An 18046-nucleotide genomic window follows, 5' to 3' on the forward strand; every position below is an offset into this window, starting at 1 on the left:
TTATGACTTAGATTTCGCCGGATGTAAAAAGCGCGATTGGGAAATTGGGAAAGCATTTTATCACACCAATCTTGGTGTGGTCAGATGCATTGAGGGCAGAGGAGAGATCTAGGGTCTAATAGACCCCAATTTTTTCAAAAAAGAGTACCTGTCACTACCTATTGCTATCATAGGGGATATTTACATTCCCCGAGAACAATAAAAATGATTTTAAAAAAACAAAAATGAAAGGAACAGTTTAAAAATTAAGATAAAAAAGTAAAAAAATAATAAAGAAAAAAAAAATAAAAATAAAAAAAGCACCCCTGTCGCCCCCTGCTCTCGCGCTAAGGCGAACGCAAGAGGCGGTCTGTCGTCAAACGTAAACAGCAATTGCACCATGCATGCGAGGTATCACCGCGAAGGTCAGATCGAGGGCAGTCATTTTTGCAGTAGACCTCCTCTGTAAATCTCAAGTGGTAACCTGTAAAGGCTTTTAAAGGCTTTTAAAAATGTATTTATTTTGTTGCCACTGCACGTTTGTGCGCAATTGTAAAGCATGTCATGTTTGGTATCCATGTACTCGGCCTAAGATCATCTTTTTTATTTCATCAAACATTTGGGCAATATAGTGTGTTTTAGTGCATTAAAATTTTAAAAAGTGTGTTTTTTCCCCAAAAAATGCGTTTGAAAAATCGCTGCGCAAATACTGTGTGAAAAAAAAAAAATGAAACACCCACCATTTTATTCTGTAGGGCATTTGCTTTAAAAAAATATATAATGTTTGGGGGTTCAAAGTAATTTTCTTGCAAAAAAAAAATAACTTTTTCATGTAAACAAAAAGTGTCAGAAAGGGCTTTGTCTTCAAGTGGTTAGAAGAGTGGGTGATGTGTGACATAAGCTTCTAAATGTTGTGCATAAAATGCCAGGACAGTTCAAAACAGTTGCGGGAAAGAGACAATTTTTTATTTTTTTTTGCACAAAGTTGTCACTAAATGATATATTGCTCAAACATGCCATGGGAATATGTGAAATTACACCCCAAAATACATTCTGCTGCTTCTCCTGAGTAGGGGGATACCACATGTGTGAGACTTTTTGGGAGCCTAGCCGCGTACGGGACCCCGAAAACCAAGCACCTCCTTCAGGCTTTCTAAGGGCGTGAATTTTTTATTTCACTCTTCACTGCCTATCACAGTTTCGGAGGCCATGGAATGCCCAGGTGGCACAAAACCCCCCAAATGACCCCATTTTGGAAAGTAGATACCCAAAGTTATTTGCTGAGAGGTATAGTGAGTATTTTGCATACCTCACTTTTTGTCACAAAGTTTTGAACATTTAAAAAAGAAAAAAAAATGTTTTTTCTTGTCTTTCTTTATTTTCAAAAACAAATGAGAGCTGCAAAATACTCAATACTCAAAATACTCATCAAAAATTTACACCCTTAGAAATCCTGAAGGCGGTGATTGGTTTTCGGGGTCCCGTACGCGGCTAGGCTCCCAAAAAGTCCCACACATGTGGTATCCCCATACTCAGGAGAAGCAGCTGAATGTATTTTGGGGTGCAATTCCACATAGGCCCATGGCCTGTGTGAGAAATATATCATTTAGTGACAACTTTTTGTAAATATTTTTTTTTTTTTGTCATTATTCAATCACTTGGGACAAAAAAAATAAATATTCAATGGGTTCAACATGCCTCTCAGCAATTTCCTTGGGGTGTCTACTTTCCAAAATGGGGTCATTTGGGGGGGTTTTGTACTGCCCTGCCATTTTAGCACCTCAAGAAATGACATAGGCAGTCATAAACTAAAAGCTGTGTAAATTACAGAAAATGTACCCTAGTTTGTAGACGCTATAACTTTTGCGCAAACCAATAAATATACGCTTATTGACATTTTTTTTACCAAAGACATGTGGCCGAATACATTTTGGCCTAAACGTATGACTAAAATTGAGTTTATTGGATTTTTTTTATAACAAAAAGTAGAAAATATCATTTTTTTTCAAAATTTTCGGTCTTTTTTTGTTTATAGCGCAAAAAATAAAAACCGCAGAGGTGATCAAATACCATCAAAAGAAAGCTCTATTTGTGGGAAGAAAAGGATGCAAATTTCGTTTGGGTACAGCATTGCATGACCGCGCAATTAGCAGTTAAAGCGACGCAGTGCCAAATTGGAAAAAGACCTCTGGTCCTTAGGCAGCATAATGGTCCGGGGCTCAAGTGGTTAAGATATTAAACACATCATTTTCATTGTTAAATTTGTCCCTTATCGGCGGGCAAATTTTTTAATCTTTTCTCACACAGCGGTTTCAGCCCAATCTTGATGGCTGGGTTATTGTGCGGTCTTTTAATAACTAGCCCATCTAAATCACCAAGGACAAGATCCTTGAAGACATTGAACACCCGTTTTCCCAGTCTATCAATGTCTTCCAGAAACCAGGAAGTGCGTTCCAAGGAGCAGGAAATGGCGTCAGTGCCACCGGAATTACGTCAACACGTTTCGCCAACCTACAGGGCATTATCAAAGACCTCAAGTCTTTGATAACGCCCTGTAAGTTGGCGAAACTAGTCGATGTATTTCCGGTGGCACTGACGTAATTTCCTGCTCCTTGGAACGCACTTCCTGGTTTCTGGAACGCACGCCGTGAGCAGCGTCCGGATCCATCTCTAATCCCTTTACATGCCTGTTTTTATCAACTATTTTGTAAGCACCCATTTGTATATGGAATAAATCCCTTCTCAAATGGTACTTTTCACTATTAGTTCCATTTCTTTAGCCTTTTTTTGGTGCCCTGGTGATTCTGCTGAGAAATTCCAACAAGAAATCCTTTAATCTGATGTGCACAACACCACTCCTGAGCTTCTCTGGATACCATCACATAAGCCTGCAGTGACCCCCAGGCTGCAAAGCTGGGGGTCATCTCCATTTGGTGAGTGGGGACACATGTGGGGGTGGCGTTTCTGCACCTGAAAAGTCTCTGGAGTGTCTGTGATCCATTGCACTTCAAAAGTTTTTTCTATTGCGGATCAGAACATTCAGCACATTTATTTGGACTTACTTTATATGTTTTTTGCTTTGTATATTCACATCTGTACTCATCCACACTCAGTCACACATGTTAAATAACATTTGCGAGCGCCACATTTCCATAATTTTACCTAGATCAGAAGACCTACCTACCACCAGCAGCGCCATACACCCCAATAGCACCAACACAAATGGAGCTAGACCCCAGGAGGAGGAGCCCAGTACCAGCACTGGAACAAGACACCAATGCAGAAAAATCCGGGCCCAAACCTACCTTCTCGATACCCTGGCACACCCCTTACGGTTGCTGCTAGCTCAGGGTCAGCTATAATCCCCCCCACACAGCCAGATGTGCAGCACAACACTACTACTTTTTTTTGCAATTAGATTTTTTTTTTATTTGCTTTTCCCACAAGATTTGCTGCAGTATACAGTGGACCAAACAAATCTCTTTGCAGTGCAATTTATTGTCTCCAATCCCAATTTATCCTACTCCCTAACTTTAGATATTTTTTTTTGTGCCAGTAAATACCTTATACAGCCCACATCCCGTTTGTCTGGTAAAAAGCCTAGCCTTATGACATCATGCACAACTCTCTCTCTCTCTGGAGAGAGTTTGCCAGAAAAGGAGGGGGTATGAGTCATAAGAGGGCCAATGAGAGCTGTAAATCTGGAGGTGTGCCTTTGTCTGCGTAAATCCAGGAAGAGAACAGGCAGCAGCTTCAGCTGCCCACAGTTAAAATGGTTGCAGCCAGACTCAGTGGAGGGAGATTTCTGCAGCATATTTGGCAAGTACAGAATCACACTATATATAAACTAATATGCAAAGTGGTTGGGGTGAAACTTCAGAATGGCAAAGATGTTTTTATTATGTGAGCAGACTTCAGTTCCTCTTTAATATGGGGCTTGCAAAGAAAACCGAAGTGCATACATTTTAAATGACAACTCGCAGTGCCCTTCCCGAGATCATCCTAACCATGATAAATTGTATAAAATATGCCCCCTATTAAATTATTTTTCTAATCGATTCACTGAAGTGCATGTCCCAGACAAAAATGTGTGGACGAATCCCTTGTACACTTTACTGGCTGGCTGCACTGCAAACAGTATATACCCAGTAAAAAGGCCAGGTACGGGTTGAAACTGAACAAACTTTGTGAAAGAGCCACTGGATATGTGAATGCCTTCCAAGTGTATGAAGACTCCCAGCTTCAGCCCTAAGTGCCCAACATATATTGGAACCAGTGGAAAAATTGTCCGGCATACCCTTGTTCAAAAAAGGCAATCATATATATGTGGACAATTATTACACCAGCTTGCCCCTTTTTCATCATCTGTACTGTGACAAAAACCCTGGCCTGCAGTACCTTCAGAAAAAACCATGAAGGGCTTCCCAAAAAATTTAGCCACGAAAAAGGTTACAAAGGGGGGAATCCGCATTTCTGAGGAATGAGGAAGTATTGGCCGTGAAGTGGAGGGACAAGAAACAGAAACAGAGAGAAACCTTGGTGAAGATTCACAGAAGACGCAGTCCCATTGTAAAGCCTGAATGTGTTCACGATTATGATCAGTTCATGGTGGGTGGATTTAAACAACCTGATGCTACAACCATATTTATCAAACCGAAAGTCCAGTTACTGGTATAAAAAAAAGTTGCATTTCATATGGCCACCTACAATTTGCTTGTCTGCTATCAAAAGTCAACAAAGTCATCCCAGCACCTACCTCAAATATATTGAAGATATTGTCACTGCCCTGATTTACCAGCAACGACCAGCCCCAGGAAGCATTCGCTCTGATAGTGAGAGTCGACTTCATGAGCAACATTTTCCCTCTAACATTTCTCCCCACAGAACCAGGAAGAAGACGCCAAAAGAAATGTGTATGCAGCAAATGAGGAGTTAGAAGAGACAGTAGTTATTGAACCCAATGTCCCTCCCAACCTGGCCTATGCATCAAAGAATGCTTCAGAAGTCATCACACATCCATAAGATCTTCACTCATCTTATTTTTAACAGACTGCCATCTATTTCCACGTTTCAAATACCTGTGCGGATCATTTGCCTGCTACCAAAGTTTCTACCTTCCACGTTAACTGACCATACCCGTTTACCGACGATGCCTTTGCCTGCCATTTTAAACCATGTTTCTGACTTCCACGTGCACCAACCTCGGCCTGTTAATCAACCATGTTTTTTGCCTGCCACTTGGACAGATCTTTTGCCCTTCTACTTTAGTACATAGGGGTCTCACATATGTGAGGGGCTTCAGAATAGTATCCTGGAGTAGAGAAAAACAGTTTTTGTTTTTCTTTGTTCCCAGAACAGGGTCTGGAGGCTTCAAAGAGATTTGCGTGGGAGAAGCCTCTCCCCTTATCCCCATTCTTTCCTGACAGAGGCCCTAAACATTGAGTTCAACATTGACATCTAATAAAAGACAGAATACAAAAGCCACATAGGGCAGTTTCCTGCATAGAATTCAGTAGCAAAAGGATGAGCATGGATAGGTAGGTCCTCACGTGCCAACGCATTTGGCCACTGCTCCATCAGGGCTTATGAAGACCACACACTAGGGAGATTTCAATCAGAGACAGAGTTGTAGGATGAATAATCTGATGGAGATCTTTAGGATCTGTAGAGGTCTCCCATGGCTTAATATCACTATTAGTACTTCCCAGATGGCTATTGGATATAGATAAAGCTTTACATCGTTGTTTAAACATATGCAAAGGACACAGCCCTGGCCTCATATACAGATGCTGGGTGCTCAACTATCCTGGGATCTAAATTGTACTAATATGAATTCATCACTCTATCCGGCTGATGGTCCTTCTTGCTGCCTGGACCAATACTTTGGCTGTATTGACCATATCTCTGCCTGCTGCCTCTACAAACTATATGGACAGTGTTTTTGCCTGGACGACTCCTTTTGCTGCTGACCACATCTCTGCCTGCTACCTGGACCAATGCTTTGGCTGTGCCGACAGTATCTCTGCCTGCTGCCTGTACTGACTATGGAAAGTATTCCTGCCTGCTGCCTGGACGATTGCTTTTGTGGTCGCTGACCACATCCCTGCCTGCTGCCTGGACTGATGCTCTCCTCTGTGGACCACTGCACTACTAAAACCACAGGTAATCTTTTGTTTACCCTTTGATGAGCAGAATGTATTTTGGGGTGTAATTGGTATGTGCATGCTATGTGTTAGAAATACGAAGGGCCTTCAAAAAAAATGCAATGCTCCTAGAACGTCTTAATGTGGCTACATAGATGTTGTGCCTATGTATGTGGCTAGGCTGTGTAAAAGTCTCATACATGTGGTATCGCCATACTCAGGAGGAGTAGGAGAATGTATTTTGGGGAATCATTTCTACTATGTACATGCTATGTGTAAAGAAATATCGTATAAATTGACAACTTTATGTTTTCATTTTCTTTCCACGTTTTCCGAAAACTCGTGGGAAAAAAAATTACTTATTTAAAAGACTCATAATGCCTCAAAGAATATAAGAATATACGTTGGGGTGTTTGCTTTCCAAAATGGAGTAATTTTGTGGGTGTTTCCATTGTCCTGGTGCACCAGGGCCTTCAAAAGTGTTATAAGTCATGAAATTAGATGTGCAATTTATGCTCCTAGAATGCCTTGAGGTGCTACTTGGATGTTGGGCCTCTATATGGGGCCAGTCTCATACATATGGTATTGCCATACTCAAGAGGAGTAGCAGAATGTATTTTGGGGTGTATTTTTTGCTATGTACATGCTATGTGTTAGAAATATCGTATAAATTGACAACTGAAAAAGAAACAGTTAGGTACCTGGTAAATCATTCTAAGAAGTCTTCAAGGGCAGCACCCGAGATGGACTTATAAAAGTGGAGCCTAAGTCCACCATTATAAATGCGTTAGTCTTACCTGTGTGCCTCAGTATTATTAAAAGCACCGAAGGAACTCAGTAAGCCATTGTGTCCCCACAATGTCCCACCGGGAGAGCCGATCGACAATCCGCCACCTCCGGCGGCTAGGGACAGACTGGCACAAAGCCGGAAACGGCTTTGTGCCAGTCTCCTGATTGTAAACACGGAAGCGACGTCATGACGTCACTTCCCGTTTACTCGGCTGCCAATGGCGCTGGCTTAACCACTTAAGGACCAGCCTCGTTTTGGATTTTAGGTGTTTACATGTTTAAAACAGGTTTTTTTGCTAGAAAATTACGTAGAACCCCCAAACATTACATATGTTTTTTTTTCTAACACCCTAGAGAATAAAATGGCGGTCGTTGCAATACTTTTTTTTGCACCGTATTTGTGCAACGGTCTTATAAGTGCACTTTTTTTGGAAAAAATTCACTTTTTGAATAAAAAAAAAAAAGAGACAACAGTAAAGTTAGCCCAATTTTTTTTTATATTGTGAAATATAATGTTACGCCAAGTAAATTGATACCCAACATGTCACTTTTCAAAATTGCGCCCGCTCGAGGAATGGCCTCAAACTTTTACCCTAAAAAATCTCCATAGGTGACGTTTAAAAAATTCTACAGGTTGCATGTTTTGTGTTAGAGGAGGGCTAGAATTATTGCTCTTGCTCTACCGGTCACGGCGATACCTCACATGTTTGGTTTGACGACCGTTTTCATATGCGGGCGCTACTCGCGTATGTGTTCGCTTCTGCGCGCGAGCTTGTTGGGGCGGGGGGGGGGGTTTTAACCACTAAGCCACCGCCCACCGTCATATGACGGCGGGACGGGGCAGCTCTTGTTCTGGGCGGATGTCATATGACGTGATCGCCCTCCCGAGCCACTAGGGGGCGGCGCGCGGCGCTCAGGACCCAGTGCGCGTGCCCGGCGGCTGCAATGTCCCCTGGGCACCCGCAATTGCCGGTTAACAGAGCAGGACCGTGGATCTGTGTATGTAAACACAGATCCACATCCTGTCAGAGAGGAGAGGAGACCGATGGTGTGCCCCTTGTACATAGGGACACCGATCGGTCTCCTCCCCTAGTGATTCCCCTCCCCCCCAGTTAGAATCACCTCCTTAGGTCATACATTAACCCCTCGATTGCCCCCTAGTGTCCGATATGTCCGATGCAATATCGCAGTCACAATAAAAATCGCAGATCGCCGCCATTACTAGTAAAAAATAAATAAATAAAAATGCTATAAATCTATCCCCTATTTTGTAGATGCTATAACTTTTGCGCAAACCAATCAATATACGCTTATTGCGATTTTTTTTACCAAAAATATGTAGAAGAATACATATTAGCCTAAACTGAGGAAAAAATTTGTTAAAAAAAAAAAAAAAAATTGGATATTTATTATAGCAAAAAGTAAAAAAGATTGTGTTTTTTCAAAATTGTCCCTCTTCTTTTGTTTATAGTGCAATAAATAAAAACCACAGAGGCGATCAAATACCACCAAAAGAAAGCTCTATTTGTGGGTAAAAAAAATGATAAAAAATGTCATTAGGGTGCAGTGTAACATGACCGCGCAATTGTCATTCAAAGTGCGACAGTGCTGAAAACTGAAAAATGGCCTGGGCAGGAAGGGGGTGAAAGTGCCCTGTATTGAGGTGGTTAAAAAAATATATATATATTTTTATTTATTTTACATTATTTTATTTTTTTTACACTGTTTAAAAAAAAAAAAAAAATTGTGTCACTTTTATTCCTATTACAAGGAATGTAAACATCCCTTGTAATAGAAAAAAGCATGACAGGACCTCTTAAATATGAGATCTGGGGTCAAAAAGACCTCAGATCTCATATTTACACTAAAATGCAATTTAAAAAAAAAAAAAAAAAAGTCATTTAAAAAAATGACATTGAAAAAAATATGCCTTTAAGAGGCGTGGGCGGAAGTGACACTTCCGCCCAGCAGTGTCATGGAGACGAGTGGGCGCCCTCTTAGCCTCACTCGTCTCCAGACACAGGACGGAGATGGACGCGATTGCCTTCGCCGCTACTGACGGCTCCGGTAAGCGGCGGAGGGCACCGGATCGCGGCGGGTGGGGGGTGCCCTCTCCCGCCACCGATAAAAGTGATCTCACGGCGAATCCGCCGCAGGGACCACTTTTATCAGAAAGCTGGCCTCCGCACGAAAACGGGGATACCGGGGTTATGGCAGCTAGCTGCTGCCATAACAACGGTATACCCCTTCAAAGTTTGAACGTACATCGTCGTGCGGCGGTCCGGAAGTGGTTACAAAAAAATATACAGTATTCAGAATCACCGAAAACGGCGATCTGAATACTTTGAAGAGTACCTGACACCACCTATTACTGTCACAAGGGATGTTTACATTCCTTGTGACAGCAAAAAAAGTGATCATTTTTTTTTTAAACACAATTTATTAATATAAAAATAAATAAAATAAAAAAATAAATAAGAAAAAAATATTTTTTAAAGCGCCCCCATCCCTGCGAGCTCGCACAGCAAAGAAAAAACGCATACGGAAGTCACGCCCTCATATGTAAACGGTGTTCAAATCAAACATGTGAGGTATCGCCGCGATCGTCAGAGCGAGAGCAATAATTCTAGCACTAGACCTCCTCTGTAACTCTAACCTGGTAACCATAAAAAAAAAATTTCAAGCGTCGCCTATGGAGAATTTTAGGTACCGTAGTTTGTCGCCATTCCACGAGTCCGTGCAATTATACAGTGTGACATGTTTGGTATCTATTTACTCGGCGTAACATCATCTTTCACATTATACAAAAAAATTGGGCTAACTTTACGGATTCGTTTTTTTTTTAATTCATGAAAGTGTCCCTTTTCCCAAAAAGTTGCGTTTAAAACACCGCTGCACAAATATATATATATAATGTTTGGGGAAGCTTAGTCATGAAAGGGATAGATATATATATATATATATATATATATATATATATATATATATATATATATATATATATATATATATATATATATATATATATATATATATAGATAGAGATATAGAGATATAGAGATATACCGTACTTATTGGCGTATAACACGCACCCCAAGTTTAGGAGGACATTTTAAGGAAAAAAACTTTTAGGAGTGAAGTTACTTACATTTAAATGCCCATCAATGCAGCCTTATCAGTGTCCATCTGAAGCCTTATCCATCATTGCAGAATGATCAGTGTCCATTTGCAGCCTTGCCCAGTGCTGTGTGCCGTTTCCAGTTGCCCATTGTCATATGAGCCTTGCCCAGTGCCGTGTGCCGTTTGCAGTGTTTAAATCTGCCGCCAAGATAGAGCCTGTGTACGCGGCTCGTCACGCCGCCCCGCCTCCCTGCTGTCTCAGAGGATGAGGAGCGGGGGCTGCCAAAAAAGACCGAGCCGAGTGTACTGTGTACTCGGCTCGCAGTCCCGCCATTGGACGGATTGTTATGTCCATCATAGGAGCTGGGCGGGACTGCGAGCGGAGCCGAGCACTCGGCTCGGTCTTTTTCGACAGCACTCGCTCTTCATCCTCTCACAGCAGGGAGGTGGGACGGCGTGACTGCGAGCGGAGCACTCAGTCTTTTAAGGCAGTGTTCCGTCTTTTGCGGCGGCGCTCGTTTTTTCTCGGCGGCGCTCGCTTTTTTGGCACACAGACAGTGGAGATCGGGGTATAACACACACCTACGATTTTCCCCTGATTTTAAGGGGGAAAAAAGTGCGTGTTATACACCGATAAATACGGTATGGAGAGACAGACAGATAGATATATTTGTCTTCAAACCCATCCAATAGTTTAGCCTCTCTCCACACCATGCGTGCTAAAATCAAAATTGGTATACAATTACTTCCCAAAGAGGACAAAGGAGCCTCTAAGGCCCCTTTCAGACGTGTGGATCCATATTCAGCCATCTCTGCAAGGATCGCTTTGTTGATTCCTGCTGAGCCGACAGATGACAAGTCCGTCTCTGCACACCACAGGGACGGACCTGTCAGATCTCTGCTCTCCTCTTCATTGGAGGGGGGGGTCGGATGATTACGGACCGCCTGTCCGTTTTCATCCGATCCGCCAGATGGATGGAAAATAGGACATCCATCCGTCTGGATTTTGCGGACTGGGGTGGATGTCAGCAGACATGTCACCGCTGACATCCGTCGCTCCATAGAGATGTATGGAGCGACCGTTCAGATCCACCTGAAAAAACTGACAGGCGGATCTGAACGGTCCACACGTGTGAATTATCAGCAAGTGTTTCAAATTTAATTCTACCATTGTTGGAGTTACAGGAGACAACCAATTATATGGTGCAGTTGCCCAGCTAAATAGTAGAGATACATATTAGGAAGCACCATGCCTGCTTTAGCCTTAGGCTGCTGCAGATCTGAGTTTTAGTTTTCTTCTATTGTTCACCCATATAAATGATGTAAACAATGTGCCCAAGGTTTTAAAAAATGATTTAGGGACCACAATAGGCATATGAGCAGTCACATATAGACATTTGGGCAAAAGCACCATTTTTTTCAATTCTGCTTGCCACAGAGGAAGTTCGACCATATGCAATGTTTAAGCTTAGAATTTCAAGACATCTGTCTGACAATGTAATGATCTCTCAGGTATTTAAATGAGGACACTACTTTAAGAAGGCAGACAGTCCCACTGCTGGAGTAAGCCTGAGGATAACGAGGCATCAGTGCCGATTTCCGCCAATTAATTATAAGACCAGAAAAGTCACCATATCAGTATGATGCATTCAGGGATGTTGATACATCTTGCAAATATAAAAGGTCATCAGCATAGAGGCCTATGACTTCTGATCTGTCACTAGGGTTGCACCGATACTAGTATTGGTGCCGACACCAAGTATCGGTACTCGTGCAAATGCACGGATATCTGAAACTGATACTTTCTGGCTCGGTTCTTTGAGCCGTCAGTGGGGATGAACATATGTTCCTTTGTTTAACTCCTTATTAATCCTTAATTTACTTTAATCAGCCTTAATTAACTCCCTATTCTCCATTTAATTATTATTTTATAAACAATTAAAACTTTTTTTTATTGGCGTTGTTAATGATGTTAATTTTCACGTGTGAAAATATTCACCAACATATATTTACACATTTCACATTAAAAAAAAAGCGCAAAATTGAAAAACAAAAAATCAATTTATTTAATTTGTAAATTACATTTCAATGCTTTGTACCATTGCTGACAGCTGAAGTGTAAACAAATAGTTGCAGTAGGTATCGCCGAGTACTAAAAAAAAAAAAAAAAGTATCAGTACCCGTAAAGAAAATGTATCAGTGCATCCCTATCTGTCACCTAAGGTGATACTAGCAATGAGGGCACACTGTCGGAATCTTAGCGCCGACGTCTCAATAGCCACCGCAAACAGTGGAAACAGAGGACACCCTTGCCGGGTGCCCCTGTACAATGGTATAGATGCAAACAGACCATTATCTAATAACAGACGTAGGGTTTGCATAAAGTATGGTAACCCAATTTAAATTTCTCACCAAATCCAAAAGGACCTCAGTACAGCTTGCAGGCAAGGCCATTCTATGGAATCAAAGGCTTTGGCCATATCTAATGATGCCAACACACTAGACTCAGGAAGGTATTTTCTAAGTTGTACAAGAAGTTGCGCCCTCCAGATATTAATGGATGTGGACTTTCCTGGCATAAAGCCAGTTTGGTCTGAGTGAAAAATACTAAGGATCACAGAAACCTGTTGCATTTATCGAGCAATGGCTGATGGAAACATTGGCAGGGATTTTCTCTCGCAGATGTTTGCTGTGGAGAGGACCCAAAGGGTATACGCGTCCTCCTCGTCACACCTCTGACGATGGCCAATAGGTTGAAATGCATAAGGTGTTGCTGTGAGGATGCCAGCATGCTACAACTGCGGTTTTTTTCTAATTTCAATGATCGTTTATATCATCTGTGAGTACCCTCTTTAAATAAATTGAGGTATTGCTTTTATGGGCTTCACTATGCGCCTCATTTCTTTTTATGGTATGTATCCTTCTCACTGAATGTGACTGGAGTTGATGCTGTCCATTACTAGGTATTGGAGGCTGCAGAGGATCTTTCGCCTTTTGAGCTCATGTGTTAACATTGATGAGAAAATTGATGACGCTGCCTGTATGAGATATTGGATGTGCCATACACCCATATGTCATTTTTGTAAGTGTTTCTTATATCTTTTAATGAATTGTCCTGTATGTACAGAGAGCACTACCGGTCTATTCTTTTGCATGAGTGATAGTCCATTTCAGAGGAGAGTGGTGAAGATAAAGATCGAATTTGGGAAGCCATTTGGCCAGACGGGGCAAAAGCACGTGACCCTTGACTGATAATCAGGGTCTTAGTTGTAGGCGAGCATATACTGAGCACAGATGGTGTCTGCATGTATAACGGGTGAAGTTTAAAATGAAGTATTTTCAAGCTAATGGATGGACTTATTTTTGCAGACTTAAGCCTGTTAATGCCTTTGGAGTCTTATGTTGGGATATACATGTTATGCGAGTAGTTGTGTTGAGTCATTTATTTTATATGTTCTTATATCATTTTAGTGTATATATATTTAGACTGTGCTGATTTCCTTTTTTATTATTTGCTCTTGCAATTTGTGCCTTCAACCCAATCAATCATGCATTTATGTTACTCTAACAACTTGCACAAACCAGATTTCCACCCCCCCACGTGGTTCACAATATAGCGTTAAAAAGGGAATAAAGCTCTCCTAAAACAAAAAGCACTCTCATTTTGAGCCATACCTGATATTCTGATGTGTTACATAAAAAAGTAACATTACACGTGATATTTTCATCAGCAGACTTTGCTGAGTAAAACATTTTGCAGGGAAAGTCTGCAGAGAAATGCATTTTCTCCCTTTTTTTAACCATTTCCTAGGAAACCCAAGGAGATCAAAACATAGATAAAATTTGCTACCAAATAAAGCATTCTATGTCCAGAAAAAAAATATATATATATAAAAAAATGTTAAGCTTGACTAAATGATACTGTGTGAGAAACTGAGTTATTGCCAACAAAATGAATGAATAAAATAGAAAAATTTTGACACTAAGGGGGATTTAGAGAAAAAAAAAAAGGCATTGGGACCTTGGGACGCAAAGTGGTTAAGCTGGAAAGCACAAAAAAAATCACGACCAAGCACCCACAAGTTACTTGAAGGTTGGACTGAAGAACTCACAGATTCCATCATTGTGAAGTAACTGGTCAGTGGGGTTAGAGTCAGTAAGGCTGGCCTACCAATTTTTGCTTGTTAGTGTCCAGTTGTCCTATATATTAGCATATTTAGCATTGTAAACCAGGTAAAAATTATCTGTACTACTAAAAAAAATCAAGAGAAATTCATTTTAGCTTATATTTCCACCAGTGATTAGAAGGAACCGTTACCTGTGCAGAAGAATCACCCAAGTGAGCAGATACAGCAACAAGTTCTGCAGAAGATGGGAATTCTCTAGGTGGGAGTTGCAACTCTTTGCACACCAACTGTGTAAAAAAAAAAAAACAGGTTTCATTAATACAGTATAACCAAGTGAAATTCCTTAAAAATGTTACCCTTAACAAAGAATTCTTGGAGTGTTGGATGCAAAGGCCTCCTACCTGGTGGCTGCAACTGTGTTCCCTCTCCCCATAAGCTTTATTGTGAAGACAAAAATAGATTGCGTGTGTGCTAGCAATATTTTTTGCTCCTCTTCTCCCAGTAGAATGGGAGTTTCCTCTCCTATTCTATGCTGGTAAAGTCCACGAGGGAAGAATGTCTCACTACCCAGTAACCGGGGCAGCAGAGCAGAAGCAAGCCTTTCTCCAGGATCGCCTGGTTACATCACTGTTAATCTACTCTCTCAAAGTTTTCTGATCTGTCTGTACCACCCTGATTCAATTTCCAAGCTGTGGGCACTGTACAAGCTCAATATTGGTCTTGCTTCCTGAACATGTAACATGTCCAGATATAAGGGGTTAGTGAATAAAGAAATTAATAACTACTAAAAAACAAACATATTTATCCTTGAAACTTACTATGTCCAAAGAGCAAAGGGTTATAAGCTAGGGCTGCAACTAACGATTATTTTCATAATCAATTAGTTGGCCGATTATTGTTTTGATTAATCGGATAATAACCTTAAAAAAGAAGGGGGGGGGGAATTTAGTTAATAAGTATAAAAATTTTTTTTAAAAAAGGGGCAATTTATTCTTAAATATCTATATGCAGTGGTAAATATAAATAACCAACTATATGGTTGGGGAGCAAAATCTCTAATCCACTTTGAAAATAAGTCAAAAGAGATATTTAAAGAAAAAAAAAAAAAAAAAAAAAACTAGAGTGTTTTGCCGATTTTCAGACAGAACTGTATTATATACTGGCTATACAAAAAACATAAAAAATTTCATTTTGAAGAACGTTCGTTTGATTTTCTAATCCTTAGTGGGGTCAAATCAAAGTTATTTTCGACCAGTGATGGGAAAATTCGAAGGAGCAGAATAGAAAACTTTTTGGTCAAAAGGAATTCAGACAGACAGTGTATGTGGTTTTCGTTCAGAAATTACATTCAATTTAAAACTGTATGTTAAAAGCAAGTGAAAATTGAGTACTGTCCGTGATACTTTTTTTATTTGCACTAACAAACAATTTTTCAGGACAAGCTTTTGGGGTATGTCCCCTTCTTCAAGGTCCAATCAAGGTGATTCACAGATTTTTAAGCAGAATGTTAAAAGAAGAAAAAAAAAAAAATTAAAAAAGAGAAAAACAAACATATACAAATCAATGGTAATAAATATAGCAGCAGAGTTAGTGAGATAAGACAGAGGGCGAGCTATAGACTGCAGGGGGGGATATTAGTCACAGAGGGGTCGTAAAACTGTCTTATCTCACTAACTCTGCTGCTATATTTATTACCATTGATTTGTATGTGTTTGTTTTTCTTTTTTCTTCTAACATTCTGCTTAAAAATTTGTGAATCAGTACTGCTTGGACCTTGAAGAAGGGGACATACCCCGAAAGCTTGTCCTGAAAAATTGTATGTTAGTGCAAATAAAAAAAGTATCACGGACAGTACACAATTGTCTGTCACAATTGCACTAATACGGCTACAATCAAATCAAGTTAAAAGCAAGTGAAATTTTCTAATTACACTGAGCAAAATTATAAAAACGCAACACTTTTGTGTTTTCCCCTATTTGTCATGAGCTGAACATAAAGATCTACGACTTTTTCTATGTACACAAAAGGCCTATTTCTCTCAAATATTGTTCACAAATCTGTCTAAATGTGTTGGTGAGCACTTCTCCTTTGCTGAGATAATCCACCCACCTCACAGGTGTGGCATATTCAGATGCCGATTAGACAGCGTGATTATTACACAGGTGTGCCTTAGGCTGGCCACAATAAAAGGCCTCTCTAAAATGTGCCGTTTTATCACACAGCACAATGCCACAGATGTCACAAGATTTGAGGTTGCGTGCAATTGGCATGCTGACTGCAGGAATGTCCACCAGAGCTGTTGCCCTTGAATTCAATGTTAATTTTTCTACCATAAGTAGTTTTCCAAAGGAGTTTCAGAGCATTTGGCAGTAAATCCAATGGGCCTCAGAACCGCAGACCACGTGTAACCACAATCTTCACCTCCAAGATCGTCTGAGACCAGCCACCCGGACAGCTGCTGCAACAATCGGTTTGCATAACCAAAGAATTTCTGCACAAACTGTCAGAAACCATCTCAGGGAAGCTCATCTGCATGCTCATCGTCCTCATCAGGGTCTCGACCTGACCTGAATTATGGGAGAAATGCTGAATAGACAATATATCACTATACATGGAATTATAAAGTATTCATGGACTCTCTCGAAATTCATCAAGCAATGGACCTTTTTCCTTTTTCTTCAACACCCTAATTTTTAATTTTTCTCCCTTTTCCTGAGATATTTTGCTTTTCATTTTTTTATTTTCTTTATGTTTTACTTCTTGAACTTTATCTTGAAACCAAAGAGAAGCATTTTAACCTAAAATGATTTTCATAACATCTGTACATATTACATAATGCGTATTGATCAATATATTTGACATCTAAGGTGAGATGCTGCACAATGGCTTGGCATAGCATAAATTATAGTATGTTGGGTGGTTTTCCTAAATTTATAAGAGGGGTGAGTGAAATTCATCACTATAGTCATGATTTGAAACTTTGTTGATTCAGTTGTTTATAATATGCTAAAGGCTATGACATATATGGATGAAAAAGACCTTTCTACCTTTCATGGTGAGGATACTGGCAAGAATTTCCACTGCCGCTTTGTCTGGATAGAAGATCTGATCAACACTGATGACTCTATCTGAACCATCGTGTGGGGGTATATGTATATGTTGGTATACCATTTAAGTGTAATTGTGGACTGAATGATCCAAGTAACTGCTTTATTGAAGGCAATGAGGGGTCGGCCTACAGCAAATTACAAAAGCAAATTGTGACTGGCAATCAACAAAGATGGACTCATGAATGTCAAGTGCAAGGAAATAGTTTGCAGCACAGTTTTTACTGCCATATCCAAACCTTTTCTACCTTGCAAGTGAGTGCTGGTACATTGATAGTTCTTCTTACTATAAAGATGAAAGTAGAGTGTTTGCGTAAAAGCATCTTTAAAAATGGAAAGCTTGAGCCTGGAGGTGAAAAAAATCCTGGACTTATGTGGATTGGAGTTCCCAGAGCATACCAAGTTTACTTTCAGTGAGATGGTGAGAGATGTGATGAAGTCAGACCAAAGGATGGACTGTGACATCAGCTCGTATTTGCGCAATATTCAAGATCTTGATGTGATATAATAAGGCCTAACAGCTATATGGGCCACTGACGTTTACCAAATCCTTTTCCAGTCATGGTCTAAAAGTTATATTATATAATAACTGTTTCATGGGGATATTTTAGAGGCTGGAGAAGAGAGATGTAACCAGTTTCAACTTCATATTTTATATGAGCCATTGTAAAGCATCCAGTACCTTAAATCATAATAATATTTTTTGTTGTTTGTTTTATGGGTCAGTTCTAGTAGTTAGAACCGACCCAAGTGGGGGTATATGTTGTAATATGTTCACCGA

General features: G+C 40.3%; 1 protein-coding gene across 1 annotated transcript in view; it reads right to left on the reverse strand.

Annotated features, from left to right (window-relative positions):
* Positions 1–18046, reverse strand: part of NUP133 (nucleoporin 133) — a 1112480-nt gene that overhangs the window by 1021154 nt on the left and 73280 nt on the right. Inside the window, 1 exon segment of the mRNA XM_073627602.1 lies at positions 14350–14445. Coding sequence (XP_073483703.1) covers positions 14350–14445 — 96 coding nt within the window.

Source organism: Aquarana catesbeiana, linkage group LG04 (assembly GCF_042186555.1).
Source record: "Aquarana catesbeiana isolate 2022-GZ linkage group LG04, ASM4218655v1, whole genome shotgun sequence".
Taxonomy (NCBI): Eukaryota; Metazoa; Chordata; class Amphibia; order Anura; family Ranidae; genus Aquarana; species Aquarana catesbeiana.